Source organism: Emys orbicularis, chromosome 1, assembly GCF_028017835.1.
Source record: "Emys orbicularis isolate rEmyOrb1 chromosome 1, rEmyOrb1.hap1, whole genome shotgun sequence".
In the NCBI taxonomy this organism is placed as follows: Eukaryota; Metazoa; Chordata; order Testudines; family Emydidae; genus Emys; species Emys orbicularis.
Window position 1 is genome coordinate 369,097,884 of NC_088683.1, and position 24,160 is coordinate 369,122,043.

Consider the following 24,160-nt stretch of genomic DNA (forward strand, 5'->3'; position numbering starts at 1 on the left):
CTCTTACATGAGCCATCTTACATCAAGCATATCTTAGTTATGCCATATTCATATCATAAGCATATTTCTATAAAGAATATGGGGTGTAGCATCAGAGAGACCACAAGCATTGAAAATGTCATCCCGGAGTTCCTCAGCCTTCCTCAGCCCCCACATTTCACTTCCATCCACTGGAGCTGGGGTACCCATTGTAGCAAGCCTGTTGCCATGACATCCCCACAAAGGCTGCAGAAGGCAACAGGGCAGCAGCTGCTGCTGTACGAGTGCCCATATCTTTCGAGCAGCCTCCTGCCCTGTCTGTGAAGCTGCCACCTGCCCAGCCATCCCTCCAGACAGGTTAATACCGAGCTGGTTGCAGTTTGCAGCTGCAGGCTGCTTGCTGGTCATGGCCAGGGACTTCGTTTTACCTGGATTCATAACCAGCCTAATGCGCACTGCTTCGTGCCCAGCCAGATCAGCTCTCCGATGCAGCAATTCATAGTGCTACACCTGCCATTGCCACTGAAGTCTATGAAATAACAGCCCCGAGAGCATTCGTAACTGGCACCTAAGATGGGATGCACATTAGAAATGGCAAAGAGAAAGGAGGTGTGTGTGTGGTGGGGTGATTTGCACAAGGAAAGGGAGAGATGGACCCACATGCATGGAGAGAGCGAGAGAGAGAGATGGGATGAAACTCACTAGAACAGGGACTCCAGGCCTCTTCCATTTTGGGGAGCACTTTCCAAGGGAGAGAAAAACCCTCTCCCGGACCCAAAGCTGGCACTGCCTGGTTCAGGAAGCATTTCCTTCAGGGATCCCAGCTGGATCAGTCTGAGAACCAGAGCACTCCGGGAAACACCGAAGGTACAGGAGCCATATTTGGGTGAAGAGACCATCTTGTGGACACCTTTCCGCAGGTTTGTGATCACCCAGTCCCACTCTCCTTCCACTCACAGTCACCTAGCATCAGTGTAGCAGCTCCAGGTTTGCTGTCACAGTCCTGCTCAAGCTCCTGTGGCTGGACACCCACCAGACAGCTGTGTTTGGAACCCACATGCTGGATCCGTGTGTGCTTTTAAGCTTTCCTGAGTCTGAGTCATGTTCAGGCCCTGCTCTGGCTCTGGGTTTCTAGACCCACTCTTGTAGTGCAGCTTCTAGTCTAACACCTCCTTCTGGGAGTGGAGACCTGCACGCCAAGACCCTGAGTCTACTTTCAGCCTGGTTCCCCCAGACACTCCAATTGGTTCAGCACACCCTTCCCAGAGCTTCCCCTTGGGCTCACTCTGTTTCCAGTTTCTCTCTTTGGGGCACAGGATCGTTAAAGCAAACAGACCCAGGCTTTGAAAAGAAGTTGATAAAACAATTCCTCCCCTTTAGACAGCACAAGAGATACCCAGGTCTAGATAAACACAATACGATAGCTGCACGCCATTCCCTGCCTCAGTGTTCTCACCACCCTGGAGCATTCTTTGGGATTTGGGTAGAGCCCTCTAAGGTGCCCAGGGCCACCTCCTGCAACTCATGGCTTCTCATCCAGCTGCAGACTGTCTCTCTGCTGCAGCCACAGCCCTGCAACCAAAGAATCCCCTCTCCCGCCCTTGTGCCTCTCTCCTACCCCAGCTTCTTCTGACTCATCCAGTCTGTGTGTTTTTAAAGGGCTGGACCAACCCCTCCTCTCTCTGTTCCCTCTTCTGGGGAGGCTCCATCCCTTCGACATCCTCCCCTGTGCAGAGAAGGTGGAGGAAAGTGGTTTTATCTAAAATGCAGTTACTCCTTTCTTCTGTCTGGGCGAGATCTTATTAGGTGCTGATAGTCTTTAATGATGAACCTATTTATAGACAGATGCCTCCATCCTGACTCTAGCAAGATGATTGATCCAAATTCAACCTTAAAAGGCACATTAGAGAAGTATGTAAATGGTAATTAGGGCCATTCCTTTTAAATAGTTAATGGAGCTGTGGTAAATGGACTAGAGTTTTGAAATGCAAATCTGTATTGTTAGAGAATTAGAGATAATATTAACTGTACGCATTTACTTACCTCTTGTTAGATGTTAACCATGTAAACAGATGGTTCCTGTCTGTTGCTATATCTGTCGCTTGAAAGATCAAAAGGAAATACTAACATTTAAATGAAACTTCGGTGTAATAATTTCATTGTTTATATTTCTCTTTGAAGTTTGTAGTAAACTTCTTATGAATTGCTGATGAATGGAACTAGTTACCTGTGTATACATAGGAAATAGGTAATTCTACTTGAAAGTTACTCTTCTTCACTATCATAGCCTGACAGTGGTCTATAAAAGAATTCTTGAGCCCTGATCCTATCATCTCAAATCTGCTTAAGTTTCGTCAGGGGAAGCTTGAGCCATAAGACTGTGGTCTCCCGTTGCATCCTGGATCACCCTGATATTGGACAGCAACCTATGAACTAATTATGAATGAACTCTTTGCAACTCTAAAGCTCACCATCTCTATCATGAAACTGACTTGAGAACTCTATTCATGTCTGTCTGTATAATGATCTTTTAACCAATACTCTCTCTTTAGAAGAATATCAGGGTTGGAAGGGACTTAGGAGGTCATCTAGTCCAACCCCCTGCTCAAAACAGGACTAATCCCCAGACAGATTTTTGCCCCAGATCCTTAAATGGCCCCCTCAAGGATTGAACTCACAAGCCTGGGTTTAGGAGGCCAATGCTCAAATCACTGAGCTATCCCTCCCCCCTCCCTTTAAATAAATCTTAGTTTAGTTAATAAGAATTGGCTGTAAGCGTGTATTTATATTCATTGACCTGGGGGATAATGTGTCAGATCCTTTGGGATTGGTAGAACTTTTATATGATGAACAAAATTTCCCAGTGAGCCTCATCATATTTGACTTGACTGTCTCAGAAAAAGCCCAAGGCTGGGTTCCTTTAAGGGATCTAGCAGTGTCTGGTTACTACAGGGGGGAGGGAGGCATTGGGTCATTAACCAGGGCTGCCTCCTACCCTCAGGTAGGCTCCTTGTCCGGCTGCATCAACTCCCATCCCAGCCCTGGAGGAGAGGGAGCTCAGTTGGGATGGGAGTTGATGCAGCCTGACAAGCCAGCCTCTCCGGTCCCTGTTATCACCCAACACCACAGCAGGTGGCACCACACACCAAACTGAGTTACCTGAGTGCTTTACCTAAGCCACTCATGGACCAACCATGGAAGCTCCAGCCAATTTCCCAGCTCCCCAGCCATGCACCCCTACTGGAATATAAGGTGTAACATGCATGATTTTTCTGAAAAGCTTTTAGGTATGCTAGGTGTAGTAAACAAGAAGTCCTATGTGGATACTGCTTCTCAGCTAACACCTGTAAACAGGCTTAAAGCTTGTCACAGAAGGGAAACCATAATAAACCTGGTCTGCTGTGTGGAAGGAGAGACTGAGGCACACCAACTCATGGCATTGATGAATATCTGTATTCAGTTATCACGAGTGGGAAAAGCACAATAGTTAACAATGCTGCACAGATACAAAGAAAGGTTTTCTAGCGAGAAGGCACACTTCCTGACTTTTGAGATCACTAGGCTGATCTTCAAGGTGTTAAAAAGTACACAGAACTGTGCAATAACACATGTGGGTATGACTGTGGTGTAACACTTGAATGTTTGAAATGCAAAATAGAATTATACTCAGGAACAGAGGCTGGTACATTGTCCTCTCCACATTGAGGGAGGGGCAGACTGGATAATAAACTTACACTGGTCAGGCTTCTGACCAGGGCAAGATGATACAGCTCTGGGGTCCTAGGCTGAGGATCCAGGGGAAAATGGCAGGAGCCTGTCTTGTTGGTTCATGAGTGTCTAGTAAAAGCAGTCATGTAACTGCAGCTGGGTGTGTCCCTGTCCGTGTATGGCTGTGTAAATGCAAGAGCTGGAGATGATTGCAGCATGTCACAGCATCACAGTATGAGATGGATCCCAGATTGATATGCCAGAGTGGTCAGAGGTACCCCAGTTCGAGGTGGCACCCCAGGGAAATCCATCACATCCACCCAAAGAACAGGCCCTGCTACAGCATGAGTCCATTTCCTTCTTTTCATGTGCTCAATTACTGGCGAAGAGACGGTTGCTACAGGAGGCAATTCAGGACTCCTGGGTTCTGTCTGTCATTCTCTGTGTGACCTTGGCAAGGTCACATCTCCTTTGCCTCAGTTTACCTATCTGTGTAATGGGGTTATGTTCATAGTGACTTTCTTTTGCTAAGTATTTTGAAGATCTTTCAATGAAAGGTGCTGCATGGTATGGTGATAGTTACTGATGAGAATTACTGGTCTCTAAACCCTTAGCGACAGCCCCGTGTGCCTGCAGAAAGTGCTCGTGTCTCCCCTCAGGCATCTTTCTCATAAGAACATAAGAGCGGCCATACTGGGTCAGACCAAAGGTCCATCTAGACCAGTATCCTGTCTTCCGACAGTGGCCAATGCCAGGTGTTCCAGAGGGAAAGAACAGAACAGAACAGGTAATCACCAAGTGATCCATCCCCCGTCACCCATTCCTAGGTTCTTGCAAGGAGAGACTGGGAACACCATCCCAGTCCGTCCTGGCTAGTAGCGAGGGATGGACCTATCCTCCATGAACTTATCTAGTTCTTTTTGGAACCAGATCTCTAGATCTGATTTAGAGATTAAGAAGAATTACAAGGGGGAGAGCAGAATATCCTACATCTGCCTAGTTACTCACACCTTAATCTGAAGCATCCGGAACCAGAGCCAGGATCCTGGGCTACGTGCACATCCATGCATATTTAGGAACCCAAAGCGTCCTGACTATCATAGGTGCTGAGCATCCACAAGGCCATAGAATCATAGGAGATTAGGGTTGGAAGAGACCTAGGTATTATCCCTAATTTTCTTACTCATACACTATAATTGTCAAATATACACAAATTCACAGAGCAGCCAATTCCTCTCTGACTCAGCACAGAGCCCAGGAGTTCTCATCTCCCTTTGGGAAGGTTCCTTAATTACTGTTTACTCCTAAAGCTGGTTAAAGAGCACAGAAGCACAGACATGGAAAGAAAGACATTGGCTATTGTGTCTCCAGTGTCCAGCCTGTTTACATTCAGATGCCGCTTCGTCCCTACAGGCTGAGCGAATTACCCTGGGATTGCACAGAGCTCTGTTATAAACAGTGCACACCACTGTATCGACTCTCGGCATGAGATGTTGCTGCTGATGCTGGGTGAGAGAGGTGTGGGACACGGCTGCCAAAGTGGGATTCCAGGGAAGACACATCCATCACAGAATTCACAGGTACCCATCTGTCACTGAAGAGCTCACCTGCTCGACAAGCCTGGTGCAACAACATGCGCACGGTGGGATAGAGAATAGGTCTGTGGTCCTTTCTGCTCTGCACAGCCATTAAACATCCCAGGGCACTTTTCACAGGTAATGAGTTTGCTCCAATATCATGGGCCAAAATGTCCCTTTTTGCTGATGGCCTCTAGCCCGAAGGCAGCTGCATTTCAGTGGCACAGTGAATCCTTGAGGATGAAAGGTGTTACTAGATGTACAATACAAAATTCTGAGGCCCCGGCCCATAGTTTAATCAGGCCCCTTTGAGGCTAAACTTTTCTTGGAGAAAGAACTGAATAAAAACCTCAGGAGCCAGCTGTGTGTTCATGCACAGAGACTGTCACCTCCTCCTCTTGCATCTCAGAGCTCTGGCTGTTTATGGCGGGGGGGGGGGGGGTCGCAAGGGGAGGCTATTTCCTGACTTTTATCTGCTGGAAAGCATGGAGGTTCTAATGGTCCTCACTGGGAAAAAATAGAAGAATTTTTCCACATGGGCAAGATATCTTTGAGAAGGCGGCTGAACTGTTAGGTCTTAAACTTTGAAAATACAATTCACCTGGAAGCAGACACCCAGCATGGGAAATTTCAGTCCAAATGGTAAAAGTTTGGTAAACTTATAAGCAACTGAAAATGAGGTCTCCTAATTGAAGGTGTCAGACAGCCTTAACTAATGGTGGTGCCACCCATGCCACCTGCAATGGCCAATCCATTTGTAAATCCCATGCAGCTAAGCTCTTCGCTCCAATAATGTCTGTGGTAAGGAGTTCCATAGCCCAAATATGGATTATGTAAACAATTTTCTCTAATCAGTGTTATATGTTCAGACTTTCAATATAATTGAATAGTATCAGAGGGGTAGCCGTGTTAGTCTGAATCTGTAAAAAGCAACAGAGGGTCCTGTGGCACCTTTAAGACTAACAGAAGTATTGGGAGCATAAGCTTTCGTGGGTAAGAACCTCACTTCTTCAGATGCAAGAAGTGAGGTTCTTACCCACGAAAGCTTATGCTCCCAATACTTCTGTTAGTCTTAAAGGTGCCACAGGACCCTCTGTTGCTTAATATAATTGAATGTTCCCTTGTACGTGTGTTGTGAGACACAGTAAATATAAATGCCTGATCTACTTTCTTTATTGACAAAAACAGCTAGGAGTACTTGTGGCACCTTAGGGACTAACAAATTTATTTGGGCATAAGCTTCCGTGGGCTAAAACCCACTTCATCAGATGCATGGAGTGGAAAATACAGTAGGCAGGTACATACAAAGTGCTTTGTTTTTTTCCACTCTCAGATTTTGAGCAATGGGCTGAATAGGGAACTCCCTACAGCATGAGTTCTCTAGCCTGGGATTCATTGCATTAAGGAATAATTATGGATAACCAGTATCCACACTCCGGTTTCCTGCTGGTGCCTATCAAGGATTCCCACACCACGATGTGTAGGAATTACTGACAAATGGAGGACCATAAAATATGGAATTGGCATTAGTAAGGTCAGTGTTTCATAATTCATTTATCTGAATAATGAAAATATCATTTTCAGTGTGTGAAGAGCGATGAATCTTCTTCAACCATGACAACAGCCACCAGTAGTGCATGTAGTCTCTCATATTAACATTGTCTCTCCACCCAGGCATTTGTACTGTTACCATCACCCTAGAGCCTGGGCACATACAGAAAGTCTGGTGAACGTACGGTACGTGCAGGAGACACCGTTCTACCTCAGAGTTGGACACCTTCTCCCCTACTCCATGTCAGATTCCAACACAACCGACTTCACCAACCCCTCCACCTTCATCCTGCTGGGCATTCCTGGCCTGGAGGCAGCCCATGTCTGGATATCCATCCCCTTCTGTGCCATATATGTCATAGCCATCTTGGGGAACTTCACCATCCTGTCCATCGTAAAGACAGAGCCAAGCCTCCGTGTGCCCATGTACTATTTCCTGTGCATGCTGGCCATCACCGACCTGGTCCTGTCTACGTCCATCCTGCCCAAAACGCTGAGCATTTTCTGGTTTAGTTCCAGGGAAATAGATTTCAGTGCCTGCCTCACCCAGATGTACTTCCTTCACTGCTTTTTAGTGATGGAGTCTGGGATCTTCGTGGCCATGGCTTTGGATCGCTATGTGGCCATCTGCCACCCCCTGAGACATTCCACCATCCTGACAAACCCCGTGGTGGCCAACATCGGTGTGGCCGTAGTCCTGCGTGGTGGCATGATCATAATGCCCTCTTTCCTCCTGGCAAGGCAATGGCCATATTGCAGAATCAACATCATTCCCCACACGCACTGTGAACACATGGCTGTGTTGAAGCTGGCCTGCGCTGACACCCGTGTCAGTAGTTACTACGGCCTCTTTGTGTTATTCTTTGCGATGGGTCTGGATGTGATTTTTATCGCCGTGTCCTATATCCAGATCCTCAGGGCCGTCTTCAGCCTCCCCACAAAGGACGCCCGGCTCAAGACTTTTGGGACCTGCGGCTCCCACCTCTGCGCCATCTTAGCCTTTTACATCCCAGCTCTCTTCTCCTTCCTCACGTACCGTTTTGGCCACAATGTGCCCCTACATTTCCATGTTCTCATTGGCAACGTGTACCTCCTGGTGCCCCCCATGATAAACCCTATTATCTATGGTGTGAGGACCAAACAGATCCGGAACAGGCTTCTCCGGTTCATTACACATAAAGGGACAAAAATTTTCTCTTGGTGCTCTGGCTCTCAGACCAAGTTCCGTCCAAATCTGGGTGGTGAGTTGGTGCTGGGTCCACTTCCCTGAATCACTTGCTGATCAATGAGAGACATTAAATCATTTCCTGACCTTAGTCTGCTTTGTCAGCATGACAAACTGGGGAATCGGTCTGTGTACAACTCATTAGCTCATAGGGTTGCCTCCTTTGTAATTTCTGGTAACTGAAGCCCTGATGTCCTGCCCCCTGCCCTGCCTCTCCCTCCAATGCCCAGCTTCTGCTCCACATCTCATCTCAAGGCTCCACCCACTTCTGAGCTTTTCCCCGCAAGGCGCTGACCCTCTCGCTTGCTCCTCTTCTCCACCCATCACTAGCTGAATCTCCCTCACCAGCTGAGTTCCCTCTGCTCTGGGGCTGAGACAGGATCTGCGGCAGCCTGACAAGGAGCCTGCAGAGAGTGCAGCAAGCAAGCAGTGCTGGGGCCAACAGGCCAGTCAGGAGTGGAGAGGGATACCAGGAAATCACATAAAAGCAGCTGAGTGTTGGGAGCAGGGTTGAATGGCAGGTGGGTGAGATTGTGCGTCATACAGCATCTGGGCCTTAAAACTTGGCTACAAAGTCCTGAGGGAAGAGACCGTTGTGTGACTTGTTTCTTTAGCTTTCAGATCCCATTTGGTCTTCCTGGCTGGGAGCCTGTAGGAGGCAGGATCTATGCAATGATTATGGGCTGGGACCCCTTTGCCCTGAGCCAGGCATTGGGGGCCAGGCAAGGGATCAGCTTTTAAGCTAGGTTGATAACAGCTGAGAGAGGCGGAAGGATCAGCCCCTGTGTTAGCTGGGAAGGCAGGATGCTGGGCAGAGGCCAAGGTGGCTGCAGTAGCTGATAGGGAGGGAGATAAACGGCACATCTACCATTAGCCGGCTATTTACACAAATACACAGCACCTTATCTGGAACTACAGAGCACCCATTGCCCAGGGGCTGAAGCTGAACAGTGAAGCTGAGTCTAACATTCGCTCTGAGTGACGCTTTTGATCACTACATCTAGAAGCTCTTTATCTGGCTGCTAGCAGTATTATCCCCCTGTCATGGACGGACTGAGCCACGCAGTGGCAAAGTGATTTACTCAAGGCCACACAATGAGTAGGCGGTAGGGCTGAGAATAGGAACCAGGAGTCCTGACCCCCCAACACCACTGCTCTGGCCATGAACTGGCATTGGTCCTCTGATGCCAGTACATCATAACTTCAGACACAAAGATGATACATGCCTATAAACAGGATAGTCATACCTAGGAAATCATAACTTTCCCATTGACACTTGACAGGACATTTTGTGCAGGATTTTTTACAATTGCATAACTGTAGTAGCAACAACGATTTCTTAGGAATGTGTATTTCTGCAATATAGGCCCTGTTCTTCCCAGATTCTGTGAGCAGGCCCTGTCTCATACCAGGCCTCTGATACAGGGGCTTATGTCTCCGACTCTCTTCCTACTACAGCCACCACTATGCCAATCCTTGGGTCGTCTGCCAATTTTATCTACTGTGATTTTCTATTTCATTCCATGTCATTGATAAAAGTATTGAATAGCATCAGGCCTAGAACTGATCCCTGCAGAACCCCACTGGAAACACCCCCATTCCCTGACAATGGTCTACTGACAACTGCATTGTGAGATTGTAGCAGGGTGGACACCTGCTCCGGCCTGGAAGGGCCTGAGATAGCCCAGGGAGTAGGCAGTGTGAAGGCTGAGCTGATTGGGGGAAGTGGGTGCAGCTGGGGCCATGCCCCAAACAGCCTCAGCAGGCCTATCTAAGAGGCTAGGAGCCAGGAGCTCAAGTGTCTCTCTCTGCCTTCAGAGAGAGAAGGGCCTGGCTGCAGGGAGCTAGACATAGAGTACCTGGGTGGAGCAGGGCTGGGGAAAGGCTGAGGAGCTGGGGAGCTCCAGCCTGGATAGCCCCAGGCTGCGGTCTGGTAGTAGGCCAGGGGTACTGGGGGTTGCAGAGGGCAACCCAGGGCTAGGCCAAGGCAGCAGGTCCAAACCCTCCTTGCTAGTGATGAGTGGCCTATACTGCAGTCTGCCCCAGGGAGCGGGGGCTAGTTGGTGACTGGCAGTGGCCTAGTGCTGAGGCAAGGTGGGGATAGTGGGTGGGGGTTCCCCAGGGAGGGGAGACCCAGATCTGTGTGGGTATTGCCAGGGGGCAGCACCCAGAGCAAGGGGCACTGGGGTCCTGGGAGGGACACGGGGCCAGTACAGAAGAGGACAAGGCGGATCACCGGCCTGCAGAGGGCGCTCCAGAGGCTGGTGAGCTAATTCCCTGGACGACCAGCAGGAGGCGCCGCAGGGGTGAGTCCGGACCCTCCTACAGAGATCTATCAATTAGCCAGTTTTTAGCCCATTTAACATGTGTTCTACTGATACTGTACAGTGTTCATTTTTTTTATCTGAATGTTTTCCTGTACTATGTTTAAGACAGTACTGTCCTGTATTTGCTTTTTATTTGGCTCTGCTGCTTCCTGATTGCATACTTGTGGTTCTGAAGAAGAAGTGTGGTTGATCGGTCACTTCATAACTCTAAGATTCTACTGTAGATGCTGTTTAACACCCTTCTTGACTGATCATAGATTGGAAAGTATTTCATTGTGTCAAGTGAGCTGAGTACCTCACACTGCTTCTTTCCACACGCAGAACAAAAATATTTCTCGAACATATTTACCTTTTCTGCAACATTAACAAGTTTACTTTCTCCCTCTAGTAATTGGCCTAAACATTTAACAGGATGTATTTTTTTCTTAATATACTTAATAACATCCTTTTTTTATCCTTAACCCTTCCAAGCACAGATTTTTTCCTGATACCTTTCAATTTTCATAAATTCCAATTTGTATTACTTGTTGTCTATTTCCCCTTTCCCCCATATGTTATATATTGCTTCTCCATTGCTGCTTTCCCTTTGCCAGTAAGCCAATTTTTTAGACAAAGCTTTCCACCTCCTTAACTGTGGAATTGTGGCTTTTTGCTATCTAATAAACTCTTCTTAAAGAACTCCTAAGTTTCATTCCCATTTTTCTGTCCTAAATTTTCCTACCAATGAGTTTTGTTGGTAATTTGCCTCAGCTTTGAGGAATTAGCTCTTTTGAAGCATTAAGTATCTATATCTATTCCTAGCTGGGAACTATTCTCTGTTTCTCCATTTGAATGTAATCCTTTCCATTCTTTTTCCACTCTCAGATTTTGAGCAATCGGGTGAATGGGGAACTCCCTACAGCATGGAATTTCTAGCCTGGGTTTCATTGCATTAAGGAACAATGATGGATAACCAGTATCCACACTCTTGTTTCCTGCTGGTACCTCTTAAGGTTATCCACACCACGACATGTAGGAATTATTGACACATGGAGCACCATCAATTCTGGAATTGGTATTAGTAGGGTCAATTGTTCATAATTCATTTATCTAAATAATGAAAATGTCATTTTTAGTGTGTGAAGAGCCACCAATCTGCTTCACCCATGAGAACAGTCTCCAGGAATGCATGTAGTGTCTCATATTAACATTGTCTCTCCATCCAGGCATTTGTACTGCATCCATCCCCTAGAGCCTGGGCACATACAGGAAGTCAGGGGAACGTACGGTACATGCAGGAGACACTGTTCTGCAAAAGAGTTGGACACCTTCTCCCCTACTCCATGTCAGATTCCTACACAACCGACTTCACCAACCCCTCCACCTTCATCCTGCTGGGCATTCCTGGACTGGAGGCAGCCAACTTCTGCATCTTTTGCACCATGTATGTCATAGCCATTTTTGAGAATTTCACCATCCTGTTCATTGAGAAGATGGACCCAAGCCTCCATGGACCCATGTACTATTTCCTCTGCATGCTGGCCAGCAGCGACCTGGTCCTGTCCACATCCATCCTGCTCAAAACGCTGAGCATCTTCTTGTTCAATTCCAGGGAGATCGATTTCAGTGCCTGCCTCACCCAGCTGTACTTCATTCACTCGTTCTCAGTGATGGAGTCTGGGATCTTCGTGACCATCGCTTTGGATCGCTATGTGGGCATCTGTGATCCCCTGAGCTATTCTGCCACCCTGACAAACCCCGTGGTGGCCAAAATTGTCCCAGACGTAGTGCTACATGGTGGCATTCTCGTACTACCCTATACCTTCCTGGCGAGGTGGTGGACATATTGCAGAACAAACATCATCCCCCACTCGTACTGCGAGCACAGGGCTGTGGTGAAGCTGGCCTGCATTGACACCCACATCAGTAGTTATTATGGTCTCTCGGTGGCAATTTGGGTGACTGGTCTGGATGTGATTTTTATTGCCGTGTCCTATATCCAGATCCTCAGGGCCATCTTCAGCCTCCCCACAAAGGGCGCCCGGCTCAAGAATTTTGGGACCTGCTGCACCCAGCTCTGCACCATCTTAACCTTTTACATCCCAGTTATCTTCTCCTCCCTCACGTACCATTTTGGCCACAGTGTGGACCTGCAATTCTATGTTCTCATGGTCAATGTGTACCTCCTGGTGCCCCCCCATGCTAAACCCCATCACCTACGGGCTAAAGACCAAACAGACCCGGGACAGGCTGCTCCGGCACTTTACTCATACAGGGAATAATGTTTTTTCCTGGTGCTCTGGCTCTCAGACTGAGCTCCATACAGAGCTGGCTGGTGACATGGTGCTGGACCCTCTTCCCTGAATCACTGACTGGACAGTCAAATAGACATTAAACACTTTCCTGACCTTGCCCTGCTGTCTCAGCATGACAAACTGAGGAATCGGTCTTTGTACAACTCTGTAACTCATAGGGTTGCCATCATTCTAATTGATGGCAACTGGACCCCTGAGGCCTGCCTCTGCCCCGCTTCTTTCCCCTGCTCCACATCTTCCCTCAAGGCCCCACCCATTTTTGCACCTCTTCGCTCGTGTCTCCACAGCCTTCTCCATTTCTTCCCTCCAGGCCCATCCCTCTTCTCCCCTCCCCACGCCACTCGTTGGATAATCTCCACCTTCCTCCCACACCTGGGCTCCCTCTGCTCCATGTCTGGGAAGGGAGCTGCTGCAGCCTGACAAGGAGCCTGGCTGCAGGTAGGAGGTGGCCACAGCTGAGCAGAGGCTGCCGTGGGTTAATGACCCAATGCCTCTCTCCGCCCCGCAGTAACCGGATACTGCCAGGTCCCCTTTTTGAGCAGAATTTCTGGTTGAAATCTGGGTACCTGTAAACCCTTAATGGCACCTGGAGACAGAAGCCAAAAACACGACTGTCTGGGCAAAACCCAGATGGGTGGAAACCCTATTAACTCACGTTTGATTGTATGATCTGCCTGTATCCTTATGTCTTTGGGCTTTTACTTTACTCTTCGCTCATGCTCCTCATAGTCAGAGACAGGAGGCTGGGGCAGAGGCATGTATCTATACATAGGTTGGTCAAAGTAACAGCATTCTAGATAAAGCCAGTTTCCCCCAACTTCTCTGCAGAGGGGTTGGTGTGGAAGAAGTGGAACTTCCCCAGAAGAGGGAACACAAAGAGAAGGGGTTGGTCCAGCCCTTTAAAAACAGAGACTGAATGAGACAGAAGAAGCTGGGGCAGGAGAGAGGCACACAGGCAGCAGAGGGGACTTTTTGGTTGCAGGGCTATGGCTGCAGCAGAGAGACAGACTCCAGCTGGAGGAGAAGCCATGAGTTTCAGGAGGTGGCCGGAAACCCCAGAGGGCTCTGACAAAATCTCAAAGAATGCTTCAGGTGGTGAGGACACAGATGTAAGGAATGGCATACAGGTGTTGTATTGCGCTTACCTGGAACTTGGTTTCTCCTGTGCTGTCTAAAGTAGAGGAATTGTTTTAGCAACCCCTTTTGCAAGGCCTGGGTGTGTTTGCTTTAGGAATCATGTGCCCCAAAAGAGAGAAACTGGAAACAGAGTGTGCCGAAGGGGGAGCTCTGGGAACATGTGCTGAAGCAATTGGAGAGTCTGCGGGAGCTGAGCCAAAACTAGTCTCAGGGCCTTGGCATGCAGGTCTCCACTTCCAGAGGGAGGCGCTAGAACGGAAGCTGCGCCCCAAGAGTGGGTGTAGAAATGCAGAGCCAGACACAGGTCCTGAATCCTGCTCCGACTCAAAAGCACATGGGTCCAGTGTGTGGGACCCAAACATACCTGCCTGGTAGGTGTCAAGCTGCGGTACCTTAAGCGAGGCTGTGACAGGAAACCTGGAGCTGCTACACGGATGCTAGGGGACTGTGTGTGGAAGGGGAGTGGGGCTGGGTGGGGAGGTGTCCACAAGATGTTATCTTCACCCAAACATTGCTCCTCTGCCCTCGGTGTTTCCGCAAGTGGTCTGGTTTCTGGACCGATCCAGCCAGAATCCCTGAAGGAAATGTTTCCTGAACCAGACAGTGCTGGTTTGGGGTCAAGGAGATGATTTGTCTCTCCCTTGGGTAGTGCTCCTCAGAACGGCCTCCCTCTCTCTGCAACTTGTAATGTACATACAATCCTAGGTGCCAGTAACAAAAACTTAAGGGGCTGTTATTCCATCAATTTCAGTGGCAATTGCAGGTGTAGCGCTGTGAATCGCTGCATCTGAGAGCTGATCTGGCTGGGCATGAAGGCAGTGTGCATTACTCTGGTTATTAATCCACGTAAAACTACCCTGGCCATTACCATCAAGCAACCTGCCGTTGCAAACTGGGCAGGTGGCAGCTTCATAGACAGGGCTGGAGGCTGCTCAAAATATATGGTCGCTCGTACAGCAGCAGCTGCTGCCCTGTTCCCTTCTGCAGCCTTTGTGGGGATTTCTTGGCAGCAGGCTTGCTACAAAGCTGCAGATCTACAAAACAAGGGGGACCCCAGCTCCCATTGATGGACGCGAAATGTCGGGGCTGAGGAAGGGTGAGGAACTCTGGGCTGACATTTTCAGTGAACATAAGAATGGCCGTACTGGGTCAGACCAAAGGTCCATCCAGCCCAGTATCCTGTCTATCGACAGTGGCCAATGCCAGGTGCCCCAGAGGCAGTGAACCTAACAGGCAATGATCAAGTGATCTCTCTCCTGCCATCCATCTCCACCCTCTGACAAACAGAGGCTAGGGACACCATTCCTTACCCGTCCTGGCTAATAGCCATTACTGGACTTAACCTCCATGAATTTATCTAGTTCTCTTTTAATCGCTGTTATAGTCCTAGCCTTCACAACCTCCTCAACCAAGGAGTTCCACAGGTTGACTGTGTGCTGTGTGAATAAATACATCCTTTTATTTGTTTTAAACCTGCTGCCCATTAATTTAATTTGATGGCCCCTAGTTCATATATTATGGGAACAAGTAAATAACTTTTCCTTATTCACTTTCTCCACATCACTCATGATTTTATATACCTCTATCATATCCCCCTTTAGTCTCCTCTTTTCCAAGCTGAAAAATCCTACTCTCTTTAATCTCTCCTCATATGGGACCCGTTCCAAACCCCTAATCATTTTAGTTGCCCTTCTCTGAACCTTTTCTAATGCCAGTATCTCTTTTTTGAGATGAGGTGACCACATCTGTACGCAGTATTCAAGATGTGGACGTACCATGGATTTATATAAGGGCAATAAGATCTTCTCCGTCTTATTCTCTACCCCTTTTTAAATGATTCCTAACATACTGTTTGCTCATGGTCTCCAGCAGCTGGTCCGTATCAAGGGGTAGCACAAGATCACACATATTGAACCCAGCAAGTGCCCTCATCAGCTGTGTCAGTTTTGGCAGCTTTCAGGCTGGGGACACATTACTAGAGTGAAAGACCAGGAATTCTGAAGTGGGCACACTGAGGAATGCCACTACAAGGCCAGTGATCATGTTTGTGCCAAACTTCGGTGGCACAATATGACTGCCACTGCGCGAATATACAACCTGACCACCTCAACCCCTTTCCAGAGATTGATCTGGACAGCGCTTGGTTTTCAAGGAGGCTACGTTCCTTTGACATTTGCCATGATGATCATGATGATTGACCAGATGAATAGCTTCCCAGATGCTGTGACAAAAGGTCTGTTGATCCAGTGACGTGTGTTAGGGTGAGGTTGACAAACAGAAAGTTCAGGTGACTCTCACTAAACAAGGAAAGTTATAGGGACATTTTCAGGGGGTCACGTATTGCACATGTGATGAGTAGCAGGGAAAACACTCTTTCCTTTTCTTTTTCTCTGTATCTCAGCTTGCTTTCCTCCTGTGGTACAGAGCAGAATGCAGTCTTTTTCAGAACATGGGTGTATGTCTTATATAAAAATACAAAATTAGATCTCAGAGAGCTGTAGTTCTATAGATATATTGCTCTGACACGCTGTACCCCAAAGTAACACCCTGGCAACCCCAAATTCACCACTGTTATATAATTGCAGCAAAGCTTGTACACAATATGTCATGTGAGTTGTCGATGGAAAGGTTATGGTTTGCTGAAGATGATTATCCTATCTGTATTCATGTCTCATTTTTGTACATGAAGTTACGAATATTGACTATGTACCTGTATGTCAGATGTGTTTGCTTCTGTTGTAAGTCCCACAAGGTAGTTTACATCTGGTCTAGCCAGCACATTGTGAACGGACTATTCAAGTTTATGGCCCGTCAATGAACACAGTGGGCCATGGAAGAAGCTCATCCACACCTGATGGACTTTTCTGAAGATGTTCTAGCTAGAATATGGGTAACAGCCCCTGTTATGACTCATTGAAACATGCAGGGCATGTGACCAGCTCCTGTGACACTGGACTCCATCTTGTCCCTGAACATCTCCACTAACTGTGCTAGGATCTTTGTTTGGGACAAGGAAGTTCCCTCTATATGGCAGAAGCTATGAAAGGGAGAACAAGTGTCACCAGTTGGTCTCACTCCCCCCACAATGGAACACCTGAAAACACAGCTAGAGGGAAAAGGCTTTGACTGATGAGGATGAAAAGGAGAAATCCTGGAGTGTTTATGGAAGATTGGTGAACTGTTGGAACCATCAGGATGAGACACTGCTTGATTCAAATCCTGTCTAGCTTATAGAACTCAGATTACAATTTTGCTTTATTTCTTAGGTAATCTACTTTGATCTGTATGCTATTACTTAGAATCACTTAAATCTATCTTTCGGTAGTTAATATCTCTGTTTTTTACCAAAAACAATTTTTTGTTTGAAGTGTAAAGGGAAAACTGTTCCGGGGCTGGTGCATTCTCCTCTCCACTTTGAAGGAGTGACAGACTGGGTAATAAACTTACACTGGTCAGGTTCTGACCAGGACAATATGGTACAGCTCTGAGATCCTAGGCTGGGGATATGGGGGAAATTGGCTGGAGCCTCTTTATTGTTGGCTCCTGAGTGACTGCCAAAAACATTCATGTAACTCTGCTGGGTGTGTCCCTTCCTGAGAATGTTTGTGTCAGTGCAGGTCCTGCAGGGGTTTGCAGCTTTTCACATTATCACTGTGTGAGTGGGCGCCCAGACTGGTATGCCAGAGGCCTCAGCGGTGCTCCAGTTCCAGGATGCACCCTGGGGAAGTCCGTCACAGTGGTGCATCGAGCAGTGTGAAATGCACAACTTGTTGTTCTGAGAGAGATTTGCACTTGATACACTGGTGTGGAGATTTTAAGTGAGATGTTAAATGTGGTGGCTGGAGGTCAGTCAAAGAGGTTGCCAGCTTGTTCCTTCCTGTTTCTTATTTTGGGAAAGGGAAGTAGGGACAGAAAAGCAGTAAGATGAGGGAAAACAGTGAAACAATTGTGAAATTGGAGCTATTCAGATTTCAGGCAGTAGAAAAAGAAAAATAGCATGGGAGAATTTTGGAGCTAAAGCAGAGAGACGCTGCCAGAGAGTAGGCTGAACACAGGAGGGCTATGGAACTAAAACAACAAGAAACTGAGAAGAAAGAGGGAGATTGGAAACACCAATTGGACTTGCTGGAAAAGTAGAACCAGAACCTTCCCACTCCACTGATTCCCACCTCTCCAAAAATCCACAAATGGGAACAGCTGTGTCCTGCATACAACGAGGCAGGTAATATTGCTGAATACTTCACTACCTTTGAAAGGCTTTGTGTGTTTCATAAGGTTCATAAGTATACACTTGGACTGAGATGGAAATAGGAGACAGACTTTTTGAAAGTCTCTGGGTAAGGATAAAAGGGGTAAAAACCAAGGATGCTGTCATGTGTGATAGGGCAGGGCAGGGAGCCGAGGGAGAGTGATAGAGGGGAGATATATAATCCTTAGCCTAATTAAGGCGTGGTTCCCTGTAGACTAGGGAGGGTTGCTACAGGTTAATTGGAGCAACTGTAGTCAATGAAGGCCCCTGCCACGAATCTAATAAAAAACCCTGCTTCAGGCAGACAGGGTGGTGCGAGGAAGGAGAGAGGACTGGAGTTTGGAGGTGTGTTGCTGACAATTGAAAGGTCATAGAAATGGAGGAAGGGAGACCCTTCCCCAGCACCAATGACTGAGGGTAACCCTACCCAAGAGGGAAGAGGGTAATAAACCCGCAGGGGTTGAGAGGGGCTGGGGCTCAGAGTGAGGAGCAAACTCAGACCCCTCCCCCGCTTCCCTCCTCTACCACCTTCATGGGCCATGAGTGAGGCCCTTTGTGCCCCAAGAGCAGGGGCAAGGGGTGGTGTCCTAGCCCCCCCGCCAGGAAAAGCGTGGGATCCATCATACAAATATCAGCCATTTTACCACACATGGAAGGGGTCTGCTACACACCACCTAACCAGAAAGAAGAGGTGGATGAGCCTTTTCTTTTTAAATAACTAAGAAAATCATCCAAAGCACAGGACTTGGTGGTGATGGGGGACTTCAACTACTCAGACATCTGTTGAGGAAATAACACAGCAGGGAACAGATTATACAAAAAGTTCTTGGAATGTGTTGGAGACAATTTTTTTTTATTTCAGAAGGTGGAGAAAGCTAGTAGGGGAGAGGCTGTTCTACATTTGTTTTTGACAAATAGGGAGGAACTGGTTGAGAATTTGAAAGTGGAAGGCACTTTGGGTGAAAGTGTTCATGAAATGATAGAGTTCATGATTCTAAGGAATGGTAGGAGGGAGAAAAGCAACATAAAGACAGTGGATTTCAAGAAGGCAGACTTTAGCTAACTCAGGGAGTTGGTAAGTAAGATCCCTCCCATGGGAAGCAAGTCGAAGGGGAAAAACAATTGAAGACAGTTGGCAGTTTGTTAAAGGGACATTATTAAGGGCAGCAAAGCAAACTATGCCACTGCATAGGAAAGAGTAGGCGGTATGGCAAGCCTATCACATCTAAATCAAGGATAGATACCGCTCTAGGGAGCATAGGGAGGTGTGTCCCAGAGGGGAGCCCAGAGAAGGGTGATGGAATCTTAGAAACCAGTGAGGGGGTGGTTGAGAATTCCATTAACTCTGCAACTGGAGGCAACACCACCTCAGGAAGTGCAGGTGGTGTACTGCCTGCAAGTTACAAAACTGTCCAGGTGATTAGCTGTGAGTCCTTCACAGTTGAGGAGGGGATAGATCCCATGCTATAGAGCATAGCAGTATATGTCCTAGAGCAAGGTCCAGAGAGCAAGGGGTCCAGAGAAGGAAACTGGGGTAGGAATAGTGGGAGAAAAGGAATAGTGGGAGAAAAGGAATGTCTCCTCACTCATCACATGGGGGAGGATGGCCAGGGTAGAATGGATGATTCAGCGTCTGTGCACCCAGGAACCCAACCTGTGGCTCAGGCTTTGAGAGGGAACTGTGTAACTGACCTCCTGGAGGGGATCAGTCCAACAACTGACCTCTCGGGGGCAGAGAGGGGGATTTCAGAGAGTACCCCAATCCAAGTCCTGACTTTTCAGGACTTTGTCCCTGACGTGCTTGTGAAAACTAACTCTGTCTCTTTAAGACATGATATAGATCATACTGAATAGATAGTGGTTTGTGAAAATGCTAACGACCCATCAAATGGAGGGGAGGAGGTAATTCCTTGTGATGGTAAGACACCAAAAGCAGTTTTGAAAGAGCTACTGGGAGAAGACACACCTTTTAGCCCAGAGAGCACAGATCACAACGCTCTAGGAAACGGGGGGGGGGGGGGAGGAGGAGGTCCCAGTACTGGGAGTGGGATCACAGGGAAAAAAACGAGGGGGGGATTTTTTGCATGGGCATAACCCTGGGGTTGGAAGCAGCTCCACAGAGGGCTAGCCAACATGCAAAGTCCCCTTACATCCTAACCTCACCAGACCCTGGCATATCAATACCCTGAAGATGACCTTAGACTGAGATCCCTACTGAAGGGGACACTGAGGAGAAAGGAAAACGAGTAATTTAATACATGGTAAGGTTCAGGGAGGTGTTGAAAAGACACAATGGGTATTGAACAAACCAAATTGTTCAAGCAGAAGACGTGGTGTAATAAAAATACTTGGAAACGCCTACCTGTGATAAAAGATTTGCTGTGATTGTTAAATCTCACGATGCAAAGTTTGTTGCTAATATTAGAACTTTCTTATAATTTATAAGAAAGAATTTGGTACTGATGGTAAATCCTATGAAAAGGTGTTACACGCATGATTTGTGGGGAAGATTTTGGACATGCTAGGAATAGTAAACAAGAAGCAATGTGAGGATACTGCTTCTCAGCTAACTCCTGTAAACAGGCTCAAAGCTTTTCACAACAGGAAACCATAATAAACCTGGTCTGCTGTGTGGAAGGGGAGACTGAGGCACACCTCCTCAAGGCATTGATGAATAACTGTATTGAGTAATCACCAGTTGGAAAAGCACAATGCTTAACAAAGCTATACAGATAGAAAGAGAGGTTTTGTAGAAGTAGTGACCCAGAGAAGGCACACTTGCTGACTTTCATTTGAGATCACTAGGCTGCTGTATAAAGTGTTAAAAGCTACACAGAACTTTGCAAGAACACCTGTGGGTAACACTACAATGTTTGCAATACTTGAGAGTTGTATGGTCAAAAGCTAAAGAGGGTCTTGGGCACATTGTCTCCGCATTACGCAGTGACTAATACTCCTGCAGTAAACTAAGGGGGGAGGTGTAACATTCTGTTCCCCAAAGCAACACCCTGGCACCCTCATATTTACCATGGTTATGTGATTATGATGTGTTTTGTACAACATATGTCATGTAAGCTATCAATGGGAAAGTTATAATTTGCTGAATGTGATTACCCTATTTGTATGTGAGTATCATTTTTGTACCTAAAGTTATGTATAGTGACTATGTACCAGTATTTGAAGTGTGTTTGCTCCTGGGTAACACCCACAAGGTACTTTACATCCACTCTAGCCAACACATTCTGGATGAACTATCCAAGGAAACGCCCATTAAGAAACACAATAGGCTTTAAAAGAAGCTTATCCCCACCTGATGGACTTTCCTATGAATGTTCTAGCCAGGATATGGGCAATGGCACCTGCTATGATTCATTGAAGCATGCAAGGGCATGTGACCAGCTCATGTGACACTGGACTCCGTCTTGTGCCCATATTTTTCCACTAACTGCTCTGGGGGCTTTTGCTTGGAAAAATGAAGTTCCCTTCATATGGCAGAAGCTGTAACAGGGGGAAGCGACATCATCTCTTGGCCTCACTCCCCCACAACTCAACACCCGGAACCACCTTAGAAACAAGTACTGAACTGTTGCTGTGGTCCCAGGCTGAAGGGGTTTCTAGCCTGTGTATGGAAGATTGGCGGACTGTTTGTTCCATCAGGGTGACACACTCCTTGTATATTGCATAGATTGTAATTTTGTTTATTTCATAGGTAACTAACTTTGATCTATCCTTCTGTGTAGTCAATAAATCTGTTTTATATATTTTTACCTAATACAGTGTGTTATTTGAAATGCAAAAGGAAAATCTGCTCAGGAACAGGGGCTGGTGCATTGTCATCACCACATTGAGGGAGGGGCGGACCAGGTAATACACTTACACTGGTCAGGAATTTGACTAGGGCAAGACGGTACAGCTCTGGGATCCTAGGCTGGGGAGCTGGGGGAAGTGGCTGGAGCCTCTCTATTGTTGGTTCATGAGTGGCTAGTGAAAGCTTTCATGTAACCGCAGCTGGGTGTGTCCCTGCCTGTGTATGGCTGTGTAAGTGCAAGACCTGGAGACGATTGCAGCTTGTCAGAGCTTCCCAGTGTGAGGGGGGCCCAGATTGGTATGTCGGAGGGGTCAGTGGTACCCTAGTTCCAGGTTACACCCAGGGGAAATCCCTCACACCCACAGCACGAACAGCCCCTGCTAGACCGTGAGTCCATTTCCCTTTTGTCATGTGCTCAATTATTGATGGAGAGACAGTGGTTACGGCAGGGAAATCAGGACTCCTGGGTTCTGTCTGTCATTCTCTGTGTGACCTTGGTCAAGTTACTCTCCCTGTGAATCAGTTTACCGATCTGTAAAATGGGGATATGATCATAGAGACTTTCCTTTGCTAGGTGTTTTGAAGATCCTTCAGTGAAAGGTGCTGCACAGTATGGTGATAGTTACTGATGAGAATTACAGATCTCTGATCCCTTAGCAACAGCCCTTTGTGTCTGCAGAAAGTGTTTGTGTCTCCCCTCAGGCATCTTTCTCCAGATTTCTCTGTCTACTACCTACCCATTCCTCCTGGGCATTTACAGGGTATCAGACCCTATGGAGATCTCGGCATTATCCTGAGGTTTTGTACTAATCAACTATAATTTTTAAATATACACAAAGCAGCCAATTCATGTGTGACTAAGGAGAGAGCCCGAGTGCTCTCATCTCCCTTTGGGAAAGTCCCTTAATTACTGTTTACTCCTAAAGGTGGATAAAGAGCACAGAAGTGCAGACAGGCTGGTCTCCAGCCAGTTTGCATTCAGATGCTGCTTCTCCAGTAGATGCTGAGCGAAACCCCCTGGGATTGCACACAGCTATATTATGGATACTGCACACCCCTGTGTCGGCTTTCAGTGTGGGATGTTGCTGCAGATGCTGGGGTGAGAGAGGTGTTGGACACGGCTACCTGAAGGGGATTCCCAGGGAAGACGCTTCCATCTCAGGATTCACAGGTACCCATCTCTAGCTGAGGAGCTCACCTGCTCGACAAACCCAGTGAAATGTGGGCATGATGAGATAGAGAGTAAGTCTGTGGTCCTTTCCTCCCTGTGCAGCCATTAAAAACCCTAGGGCCCTTTCCACAGGGGATGAATTTGCTCCAATATCATTGGCCTAAATGTCCCTCTTTGCTATGCCCACCCCGGCTCAGGGCCTCCAGCCCCAAAGTGGCTGCATTTCAGTGGCACAGTGGATCCTTCAGGAGGAAAGGTGTTAGGAGATGTAGAAAACAAAAGTCAAATTCTGAGGCCATAGCCTGTAGTTTGCTTAGGCCCCACTGACGGGGGGAGAGGGGGCTGTTACTTGACTTTGACTTTTATCTGCTGGAATAATTATAAAAAAAATTGTCAACATGGGCAAGACACGTTTTCTCCTAGCTTCATTTCAGAAGTCAACTGAACTGTTATGCCTGAAATTTTCAAAAAACAATTCAGCCAGAAGCAGACATACTGCATGGGGAATTTCAGTCCGAATGGTTAAAGTTTGGCAAACTTATGAGCAACTGAAAATCAGGTCTCCTAATTGAAGGTGTCAGACAGCCTTAACTAACCGTGATGCCAACAGCACCACCTACAAGGGCCAATCCATTTGTGAATGACATTCAGCTAAGCTCTTTGCTCCAACAATGTCTGTGGCAAGGAGTTCCACAGGCCAAATGTGATTTAAGCAAACAATTTTCTTTTAGCAGTGTTATATGTTCAGACTTTCAATGTAATTGAATGTCCCCTTGTTCATGTGTTATGATACACAGTGAATATAAATGCCTGATCTGCTTTCTTTATCAATAGATTCATATAGTTTCAAACTTGAAGGGACCATTAGATCACCCAATCTGACCTCCTGTATAGCACAAGCCATTAAATTTGACCCAGTTACCCCAGGGTTGAGCCCAATGACTTGTATGTGACTGAGGTCTACATAGGGTTAGAAGGGACCACAAGGGTCATCTGGTCTAACCCCTTGCCAAGAGCTGAACCATCCCAGACAGGTGACTATCCAGCCTACTTATGAAACTCTCCATTGAAGGAGCTTCCACAACCTGTCGTGGCATCTGTTCCATCGTCCTAGTGCTCTTACTGTTAGGAAGT

At 47.2% G+C, this 24,160-nt stretch overlaps 2 protein-coding genes across 2 annotated transcripts; both read left to right on the forward strand.

Annotated features, from left to right (window-relative positions):
• The first annotated feature begins 7,056 nt into the window (after positions 1-7,056).
• LOC135873793 (olfactory receptor 52R1-like) lies at positions 7,057-8,085 on the forward strand. Its single transcript, XM_065398413.1, has one exon. It carries the CDS (start codon positions 7,057-7,059, stop codon positions 8,083-8,085), a length of 1,029 nt encoding a protein of 342 aa, XP_065254485.1.
• A 3,553-nt stretch (positions 8,086-11,638) lies between these two features.
• Positions 11,639-12,628, forward strand: LOC135873804 (olfactory receptor 52R1-like). The gene has a single exon (XM_065398422.1). It carries the CDS (start codon positions 11,639-11,641, stop codon positions 12,626-12,628), a length of 990 nt encoding a protein of 329 aa, XP_065254494.1.
• Positions 12,629-24,160: the final 11,532 nt, after the last annotated feature.